The 18,316-nt window shown below is 37.1% G+C and overlaps 1 protein-coding gene across 2 annotated transcripts; it reads left to right on the top strand.

Moving 5' to 3' along the window:
* The first annotated feature begins 15,028 nt into the window (after positions 1 to 15,028).
* On the top strand, positions 15,029 to 15,661 carry LOC111595751 (E3 ubiquitin-protein ligase cblA). 2 transcript variants are annotated; one of them, XM_023309612.2, is made up of 2 exons: positions 15,029 to 15,448; positions 15,513 to 15,661. In XM_023309612.2, the coding sequence occupies exons 1-2, from the start codon at positions 15,125 to 15,127 to the stop codon at positions 15,597 to 15,599; spliced, it is 411 nt and encodes a 136-aa protein (XP_023165380.1). In that variant the 5' UTR covers positions 15,029 to 15,124; the 3' UTR covers positions 15,600 to 15,661. The 2 variants fall into 2 exon arrangements, with proteins under 2 accessions (XP_023165380.1, XP_023165381.1); XM_023309613.2 differs by having other exon boundaries at positions 15,516 to 15,659.
* Positions 15,662 to 18,316: the final 2,655 nt, after the last annotated feature.

The following is an 18,316-nucleotide window of genomic DNA, read 5'->3' on the forward strand; positions in this document are numbered from 1 at the left end:
GATGCTGCAGCTGCAAAAGCAGTTAAAAATATATTTCCCCTTGATGTTGCTGCCAGCTGCGCTGCCGGGCTTATCTCTGCATCTGTGTATTCGCGCGTATGTGTTGGTGTGTGTATGTGTGTGTGTGAGTTAGTGTGCGAGGGGGCTATGGGTTGTTGGGTGGGTGGATGGCGCTGTCGTCTTTGTGCTCTTCAGCTTTCGCGCACTCTTTTCATTTGCGGAGTTTTCCTTTTTGCGTGCGTCTTGCGTTTTCGCCGCTTTTTCCTTTTGCATATCCCCACCCGGAAAATTCATCGTGCTGGATGCGACGACGTCGGTATAAAAACGCCCGCAACGCATTTCGTTGCTCATAAGTTGAAATCATTGCGTCCAGTGTGTGTCCTGTGTCCTGTGTGCGCTGTCTACACTGTCAACTTAGTCTAACTCTATCTATCTGTCTATCTAACTCACACACTGTCTCTCTCTCTCTCTGTCACTCTCTAACACTGTCTAACTCTAACTGTGTGTGGAGCGCATTCAGTGAAGCAGTTGCAGAGTTCGTTAAGAAACACACACACACACACACACACACATAGCGGCACGCACAGACACTAACACAATTTGTTGCTGTTCATAAGAAAAATTTTAAAACACAAGTGCGAAAATTTATTCAAGAAACTAACAAAAAGTGAGATAAAAACTGTTGAATTTATAAACAATTTTTCAAGTAATTTTTATATAAAAACCAAAAAAAAAAAACTAAGTAAAGTAACGTAAAGTATGTGAGGAATTTATATATTTTGTATGAATTCGAAATAGTGTTTTTAATTTTGTAATCATTTTTTTGAGCATTATCTTTGCTGCCAAAGTAATTAACATAATTTGTGGGCTAACTATTATTTATCGTTTATTTGGACGTGTGTTTTACACGGGTTTCCCTTTTCTGTTGTAAATACACTTAATTTATTTGCACACCTTTAACACGGGCAATTAACAGGTAAAATGTAACCTGGACCACCTACACGCAGCAGCAGCAGCAGCGGCTGCGTAAACAAATATTTATAAAATAATAAAAGAGCAACAAAAATATAATTAAAATGACATTTGAATGCAATTGAACAGCTTTGTTAATTATGCGCGAGCAAAAACAGAAAGAAACAAAAAAAAAAAAACAACAACATATGAAAACTATGAGAAAGAAATTCAATTGAAAATCATTTAATCATTAAAAAAGAATATATGTAAATTCTCTCGTTAAATTATATGAAATTGTTGTCATTGCAATCGCCGCCCGTGGACCGAGGACGAACAATTTGTGAGGGCCAGGAGGTAAGCAAATAAATTTTGTTGAAATTCATTACATAATATCATCAGCTCGTAAAACATGGCATTAATTATATATTTCCATGCGAATTGCAATTGCAATGAGCGCTTATACTCACAGACACACACACACTGACTCACATACTAATTTCAGCTTTGTTTAGTCAAGCATTAAAAGCAACTAACCATATGAGTTCAACTTGAGTATTTGTATTGCATCTTTGTCTTGTTTTCATTTGATCAGTTGCCATCTTCATCATCAAACTCTTACAGAGCTGACACGCTAGAGGTCACAATTTTGTTATTTATTATTAATTAAAAGTAGCAAGGTTTTTAGACACTCAAAATCAGTAGATGGAATAGATTCTCCATCTAACATATCATCAACGTCTGATTTGACGCTATATTAAACTAAAACCAGTTGAGAATTATATACGAAAAAGCTGTGAAATTAGCACCAAAGCGAGTTAAGCCACATAGCTCTTCGTGTGTGTGAAAGCTATTAAATCTCGAGTTTTATTTCTATTTCATTTGAAAATTTTTCCAATAAGAAATGAAACGAATTTTATGATATTTCAAATATATTAGGCTAACTGAAAATTTTATCATTAGTATTTCTAAAAGAAAAAGTCAATTATTTTATTTAATTATAAAATATATTAAATATATTCAGAATGTCATTTATATTTTCTAAAATACTTGTATCATTATATTAATAATTGTTATATGATATTTCCTTATGGTAAAATAACAAATATGAAATGTTTCTTGGCTAAAAAAAATACCAAAAACAAAAAAAAATTAAATATTGTTCACTTATTCTTGAGCACATGAAATTGATTTAAGAATTATTCAACTGATAAACTAGTTAAGCTATATAATTTTTACTAAACTTAACTAAATCAAAGTCAAAAGAAAATAAATTACTCGAGGGCATTTTTAATGTTTCCATTTAAATTCTTAAGCCAGATGTTTGGCTAGTAACTTTACAATTTGTAATTTATTTGAACAATTAAATTAAATTCGCTTGGAAATGTGGCGCAAAAACTTTTGTGAGTTCACATTTAATCAAAGAAAGCGCATCCAATTCAACTTGATAATTGCATTAAAAACTTAACAGTAAACAAAAAACAACGTCAATCGAAATGAATAAGAGAAGGTGAGAAGGCGAGCAGGCGGTGGGTGTGTCAACATAAACAATGCAATCGAAAACAAATTAACAATACTTTGTATTTTTCAAATGTGACGGCTCATTTGTTGGCATTGGCTCGAACGAGCGACTGTCAGGCAGCACTTGCATCTGTATATTCATGAATATTCACACACTGTGTGGGTGTGCGTGTGTGTGTGTGTGTAACTTATATGGCTTGCGCGTTTAATTAAATAAAAGCAGAGCAACCAAAATGAGGCCATTTAAATTTTATTTGCTGGTCTGCGTTGAGCGTCAAATGTGCAGCAGCTAAATCTAATTAAAGAGATCAGAAGGCAAAGGGAGAAGACAGAGGGATAGAGAGAGAGATTTATAGTTAGATAGAGAAGAGAAGAAACCATTAGACAGATTAGCCAAGAAAGAGCTGAAGTATCTAAGTGGAATGTAGCTAAACTTAGTTTTCTTCTAGAAGAAACCACACACAGATCAGTAGCTAAGCACTAAGAGTAAGTGCTTGACTAACATATACCTTAACAGCAATTCGATCTAAGCAAAGCAAAGTGAATTGCTAATTATCTCTGTATAGCTGTCTCTTTAAAGTAGTCATGCAGATAGTTGCCAAGCTAAGCTCCATTTTGCTCACTTACTTCTAAGCTTTGTGATGTTCGCTTGCACAACGCTAATATACCCTATAATCGTAACGAACTATAAAAAGACAGTGAGAGAGAGAGAGAGGCAAGTAAAATCCGTTAAAAATTCCTTTGCAGCGCTTTAAATTCCAATTAAAAGGAAAATGTGAATAATTGCAAAAAGCGCTTAGTAATGCAACGTCTCGCGTGCTACCCGTGCATCAGCATGTGTGTGTGTGTGTGTGTGTGCATATCTGTGAGTGTGCATTACAGCGCTCAAAGTCGAGGCTTTAACGCAGCTGCAGCAAAAAGCCTTGTTTCAGCTTGGCTTAATTGCATTTTAGTTGCCAAGCTGCGCAGCGGTCGAACTAATGCCACACAAATACACACAAAGACACACACACACATGAAATACATACCACACACACACACATATACGTAGCACACACTCATGGAGTGAAATGCCAGCAGCAGCATTGCTAACAAAAACAGCAAGCACTGCTTCTAAGTACTACGGCTCTAACCCGACACACACACACACACACATGCACACACATGCACACTCGCACACATAGAGGCAGCCATCCACACTTGACTGCCATAAGCCTCAACGCGCGCTCTTTGGATGTTGATTTGGCGCCTTTTGGCCAACTCAGCCTCAACTGTAAAGTCTTCTTCGCCGGCTGCATTTTCCGCTGACATTTTCGTTTATTTTCCGATTTCCCTTTATGCCAAATGCCGTTGCAGTGCTTCCGCATATGCCACACACATATGTGTATACATGTGTGTGTGTGTATATATGCCACTCCCACTGGCTAAATGTGTTACTGTGTTTGGTCTCAAATCAGCTTCCGTCACATGCCAAGCGGCAAAAATAAACAGCAAAGCAATGCTCAACAAAAAAAAATCAAAAACTAACGAACGAGCGAAGCTTAAATACACTTACTTTTGTAAGGGATACGAGTCTTAGGTTGATCTTGATTAGAAAGGTCTTGAAAGGAGCTTAAATGTATAAGGAAGCACAGTTATAAAAGCGGATTTGTTGCCTTGCTGCGGTTACTATAACAGTTAACTGATTGAGTGATTCGAGTTGCTAACAATCTTAAGTTTGTATAAAGTAAAAGTTAAGGTTAAAGATAAATGTTATTTGATCTTGAAACAGAAATTTAAGCACACAGTTTGGCAATGATTTTTCCACTTTGAAAGTATATAAAATGTCTAGTGGATATTGGGATACATAAATTATATATATAATTCATAAGAAATAAGTATATAATTCATATTAAAATCATATTTTGAAATATATATCTGTCAAGACAAGAATTGTCACAGGGATTATTGACATTAAATATTTTAAATTTTATGAAAGTTTCTTTTTCAGTATTATGACAATTATAATTATTACTAAAAAAAACTTATATATTTTTTTATGTTTAAAAAAATATTTTCTATTTATTTTATATTTTTCTAAATTAGTTATTGAGTCACTAAAATGAACAATAAAAAGATTAATTAATAATTATTAATATTTTCCTCGTATTTAATTATCTTTATTTATATTATTATAATATTAATATTTATTATTATTATCTAGCTACAATACTATCAATGCCATGATAATTATTTTACTATTTATATTATTCTTATTATAATTATACCTTTATTATTATTGCTTTATTATTACTATAATTATTATGAACATTGCCATTATAATTATTTCTATAAACTTAAAATCTTTCTTTATAATTTTATTGTATTTATTATTATTTTTGTAGCTTTTCCTTGGTATTTATTTTATTTATTTTTTATCTTATTATAAGCATTACAGCTAAGAGTATTGGTATTACATTACATCCGTTTTTTTTGCTCTGCATAGTCAATTAAAAATCACATGTATCCCGTTTTAGGGCATACAACTACCTAGAAAAAAAAATAAAGAGAAAAAAGCGATGTGAAACTCGAGCAAAAGGAGCAGCCCGTGCTGCTAGCTGCTGGCGCTCGTTAAAGTTTGCCTTCGTCCTGGGCGCTTGGCTTGTCCTGCACGGGCAGCGATAAAGTGCAAATTTTGTTAATTATTCGTGTGTTGCCTTCAGTGCTCACACACACATACGCTCACACACACACACTCACAGAGAGATAGAGCGAGACTTGAAACGAGTGCGCAAACTTTTTGGCATAATTGCCACAATTTTTGCAAGGATATGTCTGCAAGCGAGTCCTTTGCCTTTAGCCTCTTTGGTTTTGCCATCAATGGGCGCATATTCACTTGAAGCGAAAGCCACAAAGAATTGTTTGACTTGGCAGTTGAAAATGTCAGGTAAATTCGAGGCGTACGTGCGTGCATGGATACCCACGAGTGTGTGAGCGTATTTGCTACAGCAATTAGACTTAATGCAATTGCGAATTAGAAGTATTTAAAATGCGCGTCCTCAACAAACACTTTGCGCTGACCAAACATGCCAACTCAGCGCAAATTTGCACTTTTTTCTACACAAGTGAAACAAGTGGCAAATGGAACAAGCAAAAAGTGCACCCTGTGTGTGTGTGGAATTTGGAGAATTTGCTGTTAGAGTCCATGTCAACCAGAGCTGACATGGCTATCCGCTGAGATTTGCGCTTTGTAAATTCATTTGCTGCTTCATTCTCTTTAAGCATGCCACAACTACACACACACATGCTCAAGCAACGCAGGACTGCATAAATTATGCAGTGCAGCGCAGAGTAGCAGAAAATATTAACTGCAACGTGGCAGCCAGCCACAGCCCCTGCTAGTTGCCTGATTTCTGCTGCCTGCTGCTGCTGCTGCTGCTGCTGCATGCTTCTCTTCTTCTTCATGTTCGTGACCAGGTGGCAGCCAAACAAACCACACACCATGTGGCAACCTCTGCGGTTGCTGCCAACATCGGTGTCTCGCTGCATGCCCTGCCGCAGAAAATCTGCACTATCTCAAGCTGTTTGCCAAATGCCAGCTATTAGCGTAGTCTCTATTTAACAGAATTATGTTAAGCTGCATGAGTGCAGAAGTATGTTATGCTGTTATGGCAGCATTTTGGTTAACATAGCTAATAGCTTGCAAAGCTCTGTTAAGCAGTTCTATTAACATTAACTGTAACTGCTAATGTATTATTTATGCTAGCTATGCTAACAGTGCTCTCTTCTGAAGTTCTTAAAGATATTATGCTAAATGCAGCTGCTGTTAATGCTAATGCAATTTTCGTTTATATGCATTAAAGTTTTTCACTGAAATTTCTATCTGAATATTCTACTAATTCTTTAACTTTTGACATCTGATAACATTTTCTGTTTAGTTTCTTTTGATAGTCAGATTTTGTATGCTTAGCTATACAAATTTCTCATAGTTTTTCGACTTAACTAAAGCTGAAAATTTAGATGGAATTGTGCAGGGTATAGAGCATTTATTATGCCGTAGACAGATGTTTTTTCTTGTTTATACTACTCTTACCATTCCACACACGTGTGTTAGTGTGTGTGTGTGTATATAGCAACTACTTTTCTGAGCTGATACAGCAATTTATTTCGTTAGTCAGTCGCTGGCTTTGCATAGCATACTTGCAGGCGCAAACACACACAGGCACACAGAGGGAGTCAGCGGAATAAGCGACTTAGCATAAAGTGGTTTTTTGGCTTGGCTTTTGGCTTTGCATTTGACATTTCTTGGGCCAACACACAAAGTTTGGCAATTTGTATACGAGGCGAACCAGAAATGAGATGAGAGTCGACAGTCGAGAGTCGAGAATAGAGAGTTGACTTGAGCGATAAGGTTGTAACATATATACATATATATTTTGGATTGAAGCCAGACAAATTCACGCTAAATTGAGGTTATTATAGCCTAACAAAGCTATAGAATTGAAAGCTTTGCCAACGCATCAGCTGTTGGTCCGCTTAAATTGCCTGTAACGGCAATCGACATAAGTAAACGCTTAAATTTGACTGGACCATGAAAGGTTACATCAATATTTAGATATGTGTTCGTGTGTATAGCTGTGTGTGTGGGTGTATGTGTATAGAAGAAGTAAAAGTTATGCATGCAATAAGCCACAAAAAAGGTCTACAATATATTAATTTAGCATACGTCAGCAGAAATTGAATGCGCAAAGGTGCGTCATCTGTGTGTCTAGGCGAAATGGAAAAGGGCATATTATGCAGCAGGCTGTACACCCAGAAACTGTGCCATATGTTAGGCTGTTAGACATTTGCTAAAGCTTCATGGAAGGTAAAGTAGGCAAGAGTCTAATGTGCCTGGGACGTTGGGTAATTAAAATTTTAGAATTTTATTCTAAATGAGTTCAGTTTTTGATAGTCAAAATGCGGCACAAGTCAGATTTCTGCTTGCTTTCCCTACACAAGTAATTTGTAGACGATTTATAAATTGAATTTATTATGTAGCTTTGACTAAGATTTTTATGGCATTTGTATTCAGTTTTTGAGAGCTTAATATTGTTGAATTATATTTTCTTAAGCTGCAAACCCTCATTATGCAGCTATAATGGCCTCCTTTTGATTGAGTTAATAAGCTGCTGATGTAACTTCTAAGCAAGTCTGGCCAGATGTGTCTGCTTGGCTTTCATGGGGTTGATTATATTTTGATTTATGTTCACGGAAATGTAATAGAAGCTTGAGAAATTTGATCGAAATTTATTATTCAGATTTACTACAGATATTGATACTGCAAGGACTTTTAGTTGAAGTAGGTTTTGTAATAAAATTAATAAAATATTATTGAAAATTAATGTAAATTTAATATATTTTGGAGCTGTAATTTATATAGCATAAAATACAGGTACAGGTGCTTAGGTATTCAAGGCAATTTGTTTATTTAATTTATGTTAAATATAGCGAAAAATTGTAATTAGTAAATTTATAGCTTACTAAGATTCATAATAAATATATATACATTAGTAATATTTATTATTATTATATATACACATATGTATAAATAAATATATATATATATATATATATATATATATATATATATATATATATATATATATTATATATTATATATATATATATGATATGTATAGCCTGCAGTCAAAAGATTCTGAATGCAATTCAATTAGTGGTTTTAGAAATGGAATATATATATAATGCCATTGATGGCGGTAAATCAATTGGCAGTTATGTGATGTGCTTTGCAAATGCCTAATATATAGGCATTAACATATTAGATATTAATGCGCAATAATTTAAATGGCATCAAAATGCAAAGTGCGGCCATAAATTGAGCTTTCGCCTGATAAGAGATTAAACTAATTTTGCATTTGTGTGGAGTATTGCTCAAGGCAATTTCTCCACTCCTCTCCCACTCTATCTCTCACTCTCTCTCTCTCTCTCTCTCTCTTTACTCTCTGTTCATCTCTGCCTGCATTCAGTTGAGTTGTTTGCTTTGCTTATGGCACTCCGTCTTGGAGTGTCCTGCCATGTTGGCAATATAAATTGCATTTCACTGCGGCGCTCTTAAGGCCATGATGGAGCTGGCTGTCAGTGTGTGTGTGTATGTGTGAGTGTGTTATGATTGCAAATATACGACTCTGAATGCAGCTCACAATTGAGTCGGGTGGGCGTGTGCATAGCTAAGCATATCCTAGACACTTCACGCTTTATCAGCCGGCAGCTGCTTAAAGCCAAGTCAGTAACAAAGCTCACTTATTAGCACATCATTTACCTTTATTTATTTTCAATTTTCTTTATTTTGCACGCAGGCAACAGGAAGAGCCACAGAACTTTGGCATTATCAAAGCGAATAAGCCAAAAGAACGCTGTGCTGCCAGCCATTACAAAGGTCTTATATGCAAGCCAAGTAGCTGCACATCTCCTCTTAAATATCCTTCTCCCTGGCAGCGCACCATAATAAAGTAAACTTGGCTTACCGCTCAAGTGCAATGGCAATTGTATTCGCAACTGCTACTTGGCTTGCCAGCCAGCGCCACTCCATTCTATAAGCAACTGTAAGCAAAGTTAAGTAATTCACGCTGCATGCCCGCCCCACCGTCACTCCGTACCTATATAGCTGCCACGCCCACATTTGCCACAATTAGTCGAAGCAGCAAAAACGCCCAAAAAATGTTGTTGCGCAACTTTAACAAAATGTTTCAGCTTTTGTTTTTGTTGTTGTTGTTTTTTGTTTCTTGTGAGAGACGAGCCTCAAAAACGCTGTACACTATACACTACACTATACTACATTTTCGTATAATAATTTTTTTTTTTTTTGGGTTTGCTGCTCTTGACGGCGTCGTCGCCGTGGAGCTTGTTGAGTGCGAGTACTCAACGTAGTTGCTGCGGCATGCTTGGAATTTGCTTTGCTTTATGCTATAGCTTGCCTGCACCCTATCTGACTCTCTCTCTCTCTCTTACACTCACATTGTTCCCCTCTCTGTCTCTCGTCTGTGTCTCCTTTGGCTTGGCTCCTTGGTAGCTTTTTACTACATTTTTTTCGGGTATATTCGTAAGTGCACCTTATTTCTTTCATTTTTGCATTATAAAAGGTAGGAATTAATGCATAGAGCTCTAGCTGAATAGCTTTCCGCAGCAAGGGCAAGCGGCAAAAGGAGTAGATGGAGAGATTTCGTGTCCTTTCGTCGCGACTATCCTGGCGCCTTGAATGCTGCTGCCGCTGCTACAAAAGTGTTTTCAGTCAGTTTCGGACTTTTTGTTTTATGGTTTAAGTTGTGAGTTTTAAGTGAGGCGTCGTCAACTCGAAAAGCTTTATAAAATTACAAGAACAAAAAAAAACACAACTGGAAATTCATAATTTTAGAAAACAATCAAAAAAGAAACGGCTTCAAATTGAAAATGTAAAAAAATGAAGCTCGAGACAATTTCACTCTGTTAGCAAATAATTTAAAATATATTTACAAGTTCTGGGTAGAAAAGGTAGAATAAGCAGTAGTTAGCAAAGGATTCTTTATAGTCGAAAATTTAATTTGTGTACAAATAGGCGTTTAAAGTAAATATATCAAATACTTAATTCTATTGATGAAAAAGATACTTCTAGTAAAACTTTGACAAGAGAAAAAATAACCCAAATTGCTCGACAAAGAGGATAAGAAAATGGTCGAAACTAGTGACCGAAGAAAGTTCTTAGTAAGAAAATGACATTGGAATTAATATCAGAATTGTTAGCTCACAGATTCTTGCAATCTATATACACAAAAAACTTAATGGTAAAAACTTGACATGAGGATAAAAAAAAGTAAAATAATTATATGGACTTTAATTTAAAACATAATTATTAAATTGCTTAACAATTAACTAATTAATAAACATAAGCTAAATTATAACAAGTCAACCTTCATTGTAGAAATTTGACATGAGGATAAATTCACAAAGTCTTCAGCTCGCTAACCAATAGGCAGGAAAAGTATGTGCAAAGGCAAATGGGAAACTGTTAGACAGTTAAGACTTAAATTAGAAATTTTACTTAGCAGTGCTTCTAATATTCATGTGAAAAGTATATTTTTGGGCGTTGCCAGACTGTCAAAATGTTCGGAATAACCTGCTAGGATGTCAAACAATTTATCTCAATGTAAACAAGCTATTTATTCATAGCTAATTTAATAGCTTACAAACTCTGCTCACACAGTTCAATGCCTTTTGCTTTGACATTAATAGATTTTCTTGATTTTCTTCATTTTCTCGCTTGTCCCTGGAAAATTTGGGCAAATTTGCCGCCAGAACATCGAACATATTGCTTATCATTTAAAGCAATCGCAAATCGTTTTGCTTTGCATAATAGGACATTGGGATGAAATTATTCAGATATTGTTTGAATAAAATAAAAGAGGGAAAAAAGTATAGAGTTAAGTTCCAGGCAACGAACAGCGCTGCGTTGTCCTTGCGGGGACAGCCGAAAGTTTTTTGGCCCAGCCATGTCATTTGCATAGTTTCGCCTGGCGCATCCTTTTTGGGTTGGCTGCTGCCGGATGCTGTTGCTGTTGTCAACAAATCTTTTATGTGCCTATTGGCAAAATGTATTTGCGACTCTGAAGAGAGAGAGCGAGAGAGAGGGGCAGAGGGAGAGAGAAAATGTTGAAATTCAATTGTCAAACTCGAAGGATATCACAGGCTTTACGCTCGAGTGCGCAAGGCAAACTTGTTATAGGCAACAGCAGCCAGGCAAAAATGTTGGCTTAATTTATTATGGCCTAAACAAATTGCTTAGGCTATTAATGCAGATATGCTTGAGTGTGTGCCACACACACACCGGCAAATCAGCTGACAAATTAGTTGCAAAGAAATGTTGCACAACCCTGATTTATGGCCAACAACAACAACACCGAAATGTGGGTCGTTGTGCAGGACTGCTAGACAATGCAGCCAAATGTGCAACCCACTTTTCAATTACAAGGTGCAACCGCAACGTGCAACGTATAACGTATAACGTACAGCAGCCAGCAGGCAGCTGGCAGCAGGCACAGCACAATGGACCCCGTTGCCCTGGCTGAGTGCATTTAGCTGAATTACAGCTGCACTCGCGCACATACACCTTGAGCACACGTGCCATAGCTGCCACGCCCACGCCCACGCCCACGTCCCGTTCTTTTTTGTAAGTGCATTCAAGTGAACTGCAGCTGGAAAGTGGGTGAAGGCCCTGCGTACATGTCTAAAGACGAGCGCCTTTTATGCCATTGTCTGCATTTAGCAAAAGCATCTATGTGAGCTGCTGCGGGCTGGCAACAGCCCACTCAATGCCAGCATAAAGTGGACTTTCTAGGGCCATTCTACATGCATTGCATAGCGAGAGAGAGAGAGAGAGGGAGTACTGGCAGTCAAAGGCCTGCAGGCATCACAACATTAACATCATTTCTCATAATTTTCTCATAATTTGCACAAATTTTGCTTTTGCTAATTAGTTATGCATTTAACTTCAGCAAATCAGCTGCACAGAACTGAGTTTAGCTAATTACTAAATAAACCTAAATGGAAATAGAAACGAAGTACAGCTATAGCTTGTTAACACCGCCCGCCATCTGCCTCACTTATTTAATTAGACACCCTGTAAATGATAACATTGTCTTTTGCATAGAAATTGTGCGCAGCAAAATCTGGCCAGGCTTATCCGCTGGCAGTTTCCTTTGCCTGCTGCTGCCGCTGCTGCTGCTGTCCTTCCCTTTTCCTTTGCCCCCTTCCGTTGCTGTTTCCATTTCCACTTCCGGCCACCCCAGCCATTCCGCCTTCGTGCTGCTTTGAAATATTAACCCACTAATGCCGCTAGCTGCTGGGCATGATTCATTTAGCGTCACGTTAACCCATTAAGCACACGATACAGTTGCGGTCGAGTCTAGATGTTGTTGCCTCTATTGTGGTTGTTGCTGTTGTTGTTATCCTAGTTGTTTGCTATAAATGCACCAAAAGCTTAGCATAAATGAGGACAACGCCAGCGCGTCCGGTTACAAAGCTCATTAGCGGCACAGCAGCGCCATCTAGCGTGCCCGCAGCGCAGCCGGAAATGGCAGAGCATAGCGTACTACATGACATTTACTATAGCTCTAACAGCGGATCTTAAGGTTGCAGATTAGCGAACAAAATATTGAGAAAGCTACAAATTTTAAGAAATGGTTGTTAAGCAGTTGGACTAGTCTGTTGGGAATAATAATTAGATAGATAGATGAGTACATAGGGTATATAAGTGGATAGATGAGAGATGAATAGACAAAAAGATATATAGATAGATAAATAGATTGATGGTTAGATATTTAGAGGGATATATAGATAGATGAATATATAGATAGATAGATAGATAGATAGATAGATAGATAGATAGATAGATAGATAGATAGATAGATAGATAGATAGATAGATAGATAGATAGATATATATATATATATATATATATATATATAAATAAATAGATTTATAGATAGATGGATATATGAATAGATAGGCTGACAGATTTGTTAGATAGATGGTTAAAAGTTTGATAGATGCATAGAGATATGAATAAAAGGATATGTAGAAAGAAATTTTGCATTTAAATATGAATATTTAAGGAGTGGAGACCTGGTCAGTATCAAATTGTACATCAATTAAATAGATAGCTGGCAGTATATATAGATAGATACTTGAATATGGAATTACAATATATATATAGTAAATATTCTATATATATATATATATAACAACCAGCTGATATTCCCATTAAAATATGTGTGTTACTTATTCAGCTATTAAATATTTATTTGATTTATGTTTAGTTGGGGTTTTATGCCATAAGCAGCTGCTTAAATAATTTAATCCTATGCTAAATAAAAACAAGAGCTTATTTTTATGCCGACAACTAAATCTGTGTGGGTTATTGAGTTATTAGGTAAATGAATGTGAAGTCAATAATGATGTCTGTTGAGAGCTGAAATATTTTAAATTGCGGCTTAGAGGGATACATAAGGACTAAAGGACTGTTAAAGACTATTTAGAACCATAAATATATTATGTGTAAATATGTATATAAAAACTCTTTTATATAGAGCTAATAAACACTCAGCCTAGCGAAATATAGAGAGCCTTCTCTTGGAGCTATTGCGTATACGCAATGTCTGACAGCAAAAGGAAACCCGTTTCGCTGCTCAATTTTAATACGAATCAACACATTGAAGTTAACTTAAAAGATTCTGATAGACTGACTGTTGACTCGGCTAATTCGTAAAGTAAATAATTGAAAAACACTTTGGGCATAGTTAACCTGAACTCGATTATATATACCTATATATATATATATATATATATACAAAGTTTGTGCAGTCGTAACTTTTTGGCAGCAAACTTACAGATTGATGTTGTTTATCTTTTGAGCTGTGTGCAAAGTTGAACAACCAAAAGCGAAAACTGACAACTGAGAATCGAGAATTCGAGAGACGTTGGTAATCGAGAAGTGGAAAACGAGTGCTAAGAGCGCGTGAAATGTTGTGTTTGAACAATTTGCTTGGCCATTTAGAAGCATAATTAAAGCAAGTCGGCTAAAAATTAATTTAACTTGAACATTTTTCAGCAACAACAAAAGGCGAAAAACTTTTACAGCCAATCAACAATTACAGAATGAAAAAAAAGTGCAAAATCCACTGAAAATGGAAATGGAGAGGGGGAAAAAAAACCGAAGAGAAATGTTTACTCAAGCCAAACAATAAACAATCAAGTTGAATTGAGTGGATGGTTCGGGTGGTTTGCTGTTGCAACTTTTATAATCAAGTTGCGAATGCAAATCAAGTGGTGCATGGCCCAACCTAATTGGCCAGTTTGAGGCGCTAATAATAAGTAGAAACGAGAGAGTATCCTGTGAAAATTACAAAGCAGCAGACAGCTGACGTCACAGATTCAATTTGTCAGCCTTGTTAACTGGGCGTGTGTGGGTGTCTAAGAAATGATGCGACTTTTAGCGCCTGCCAGACAGACTTACACAGTTTGAACTTAATTAAAATGCTTGTCCTTTACTGCCACTGCCACTGTCGCTGCCACTGCCACTGCTCCGCACCGCCCCGTCCACGTCCCACAAACAAGATGAAAAAAAACAAGTAGTTGTTAAGTTCGATTTATAACGCGTCTGCACTGCGGTTCGCTGTCTCCAAAGTGCAAAGCGCTGTCTTTTTATACAACGTCTCGCCTTAGCCCAGGCTGAGCGAAATACTCAGAGCCCCATCCGCCCTCACCTCTGCAACTGTCTAATTGAGTTGTACAAGGCTACTACTAATTGCATTCGATGCTTGCCGCTTGAGTTAAGCCGGCGTTGATATAATTAAATTTTATTGCAAGTTTCTCGAGGACAACGACATCGTTTAGCGACAAGGTGTGTGTGTGTTTGTGTGTGCTCAATTTATGGCATTAGGATTTTATTTTTAATTAAAAACGAGGGAACAAGCATGAACTAAATAAACATAGCTATATATAGCTTGGAATAATTTTTTTAAAATATATTTCATATTTAGTTTTTATATGTCACACACACAACACACACACACAATTTGCTTAAATATCTATTTTGTTTCAACCCACCCATTTGAAAAATTCCAATAAATTATAAGTTAAGATGAAACAGCGAATGGACTACAGCCACTGCAAAAGCAATAGCAACAGCAACAGCAACAGCAATAGTAACAGCAACAGCAATAGCAACAACAGCAGCAACGACAATAGTAACAGCAACATCATGGACTTGGATGATCTGTGCGCCTTTTGCCTGGATCGCATTCACGATCCCGTACAACTCCACTGCATGCATTATTTTTGTCGCAGCTGCTTGTCACTTTATCGCGAGGCACGCAACTGGCAGGCAAAACGTTGCCCGCTCTGTCGCCGCAGTCTCGAGGCATGCCCCATCGCGTTGCAGGATAGCGTGGTTAGCTTCAAGGGCGTAAGTTGAAGTCATCCAATATGCCGAGCTCTGTCTCCACCTGTGATACCATCCACATTCTCAGCAGAGCTGGCGTTTAACCTTTGTCCTGGTGCTGGCTCTAATGCTGTTCAGCTTGGGACCATTCTACTTGCTGCTAATATACTGGTAGCCGTTTGCCGCATGCAAGTCACCCATCCTAATACATAAAATAACTACATACATAATTGTATAGATATATATATATATAGACATATATATATATGTATATGTATATATATACATATGTATGTTCATGTGCCCTTTATTTCCCCAATAATTTGTATGGTCAAATCTCGTACCTTTTGTTTTCAGAATTGTTTCCAATAAACCCGTAGAATCGTAACAAGCATATATCTTTAACTGCATCTCAATTCAATTAAAACTTCTTCTAGTTGCTAATTAAAATGTTTGCACAGGCAAGCGAGCCTCTGGCCCCTTCCCACAGAGGGCGCCACTTCACTTTGTGTGAGCGCAATCTGCTTGCTGCCTGCTGCCTGCTGCCTGCCTGCCTGCATCTATATTTTTGATATGAATTTCATGTATATTTTATATACATAACATATATGCATGACCACAATCGAATTAACGCCTCAGCTGCATTTGGTGCCCATTTTTTCAGTTCTTGTTTAATTGCATCGTTTTTGTGGGTTTATACCCCGAACGCCACGTTGGCCATAAACGCCAAAAACGCATTGGCCGATACGCAAACGTGAATTGTGAATTTTAATGCAATTTTCTGCATGAATAAATCCATCAAAATTGCGATACGCCAGCTGCGCAACAAATTTTTATAAAATATTGTTTCAATATGCCAAATAAAACGAAACAAAACTAAACAATCGACAGAAGAAGAAGTTGAAATGGCACCAAACGAGTTTTTAAGCTATGAGATGCTCTGTTATTGTAAATATTAAATGAAAAGTAATTCAAAGGGGGCGAAAAAGGAATTTGAATTAACTCTTAGATGAGTTGAGTGTTAGATATAGAGACAGAGACAGAGACAGAGATGGAGGGGCAGAGGGGACAGCTAAAGAGATCGGGAGACAGTGTGAGAGGGAGAGCGAGCTAGAGCTGGAGAGGCAGAAGAGAGAAAGAAAGAGAACCATAGAAAGAAAGAGACAGACAACGACAATATGACGGAGAAAGAAATAGAGAGCGAAAGGGAGAGGGACAGGCAAAGAGATAGGTGAAACGACAAACAGTGAAAGGCAGAAAGAGACAATGACTGACTGAGCAGAGGAATAGAGAGGTAGAGAGAGTTAAGACATAGAGACAGAGATATAGAAATTTTACAAAAACCTATGTTTTCCAATTTGCCACGCCTCAATGGGCAGACTATACAATGTATAGCTGTATAGCTGGGAAGGAGCTCAACTGTAATCAAACATAAAGTTTCTAGTTTTCAAATGGAGCAAGTTATAATATATTCTGATATTCTACTCTCCTGAGTGGGTGTATCCCGTATGTTTTAACACTATTAGAAGAGGGCACGAATGAGTATATATTATACATTTTAAGTATCACAGATAGATGGATAGACAGCAAGACAAGAGCATTGTCAACTTCAGTATATTCTTTTCACTCAGTCAACGAATAAGACAACTTCTAATAGAATCTATAAGAAAACTTTATGCTGCTTATAACTAATAATAATAAAAATTTCTATCATAAATTCCTGACATGCGCGAAACACAGCTCACTAATATGCCATCTCACTTATGCCGCTATCAATTACAGGGTATATAACATGAAAACACATATCGCACGGGGCCGTTATTCATATATTTATTTTCGGCAGTAAATCAAAAAACTCCAGCAGCCAAACAGAAGAAGCAAAAAGGCTAGCTTGGCAGCTTTAAACGCGCAACATTTGCAATTAAATGAGTGTTGGAAAAGGCGAACAGGCGCAACGCCCACCGAAAGCCCAGCAGAGCCACAAAATGTATTTGAAAATCATTTTGAGCCGCGTTCTTCATACGTATATTGCTGTTGTTGTTGTGCTGTGTTTGCAGGCTGCTGTTTGTTGACTATGTGGCCATAATAACGGCCTCGTCACACAGTTGGTGCTGCAGTTAGTGCGAGCTGCACAAGCCACAACCACATGGCCCAAAACAAAACAATATAGCAAAAGTGCGGTGAACGCTTTTCGATTTTGTTATTTTGATAGCTTTGCTCAGCCTCTGGGCTGTGGCTGCCCGCATTGTTGTTGCTATTGTTTTTTTAGTGTTGTTATTGCACGGCTGTGTGTGTAAGTGTGTGCAGCATTTGTGCTGGTTGCATAGATTTTGATAGCACGATATGAACACCTGAGCATGTAACCAAATATTGGCGCTTTGCATGCCAAGCAGCTGGCCAAAACTCAACGGCAGCCAAATCAACAGCCATAAAGATGAACGCGTGATTCGGCAAAAAGAAAAGAAAGTTGTGTATTGCATAATATGAGAGAAAGGTGCAGAGGCTAAAGCTGGGTGGGAGAAAGATAGCGAGAGAGAGAGAGAAACTGACAGAGAGTTAAAGCGAGGGAGAGTTGAAAGATTTGTGATGATAGAAAGATGCAAGGGCTCAAAATATGTGGGAGCGAGGGAAAGCAAGGTAGAGTGACAGAAAGAGATAGAGAGAGACAGGTAAATTCAAAGTGATATGTAGAGTGAGACAGAGAGATAGAGAAAGAATAAATAGAATGAAATAGAAAGAAATATAATGAAATAGAAAGAAAGACAGAAAAAAAAATAGAAAAAAATATAATGTAATATAATGTAATGGATAGAAAGAAAGAAAGAAAAAATAGAAAGGAAGAAAGACACAAATAGAGATGGGGATTCTATCACTCTCTAAAGAGAAATGTTG

Source organism: Drosophila hydei, unplaced genomic scaffold (genome assembly GCF_003285905.1).
Source record: "Drosophila hydei strain 15085-1641.00,03,60 unplaced genomic scaffold, DhydRS2 tig00008122-arrow-pilon, whole genome shotgun sequence".
In the NCBI taxonomy this organism is placed as follows: domain Eukaryota; kingdom Metazoa; phylum Arthropoda; class Insecta; order Diptera; family Drosophilidae; genus Drosophila; species Drosophila hydei.

Excerpts from the sequence above, each read along its gene's own strand:
- LOC111595751 (XM_023309612.2), top strand. The coding sequence starts at position 15,125 with ATGAAACAGCGAATGGACTACAGCCACTGCAAAAGCAATAGCAACAGC. Across the intron at positions 15,449-15,512 it reads GCGTGGTTAGCTTCAAGGGC|CAGAGCTGGCGTTTAACCTT; the intron begins GTAAGTTGAAGT and ends CCACATTCTCAG.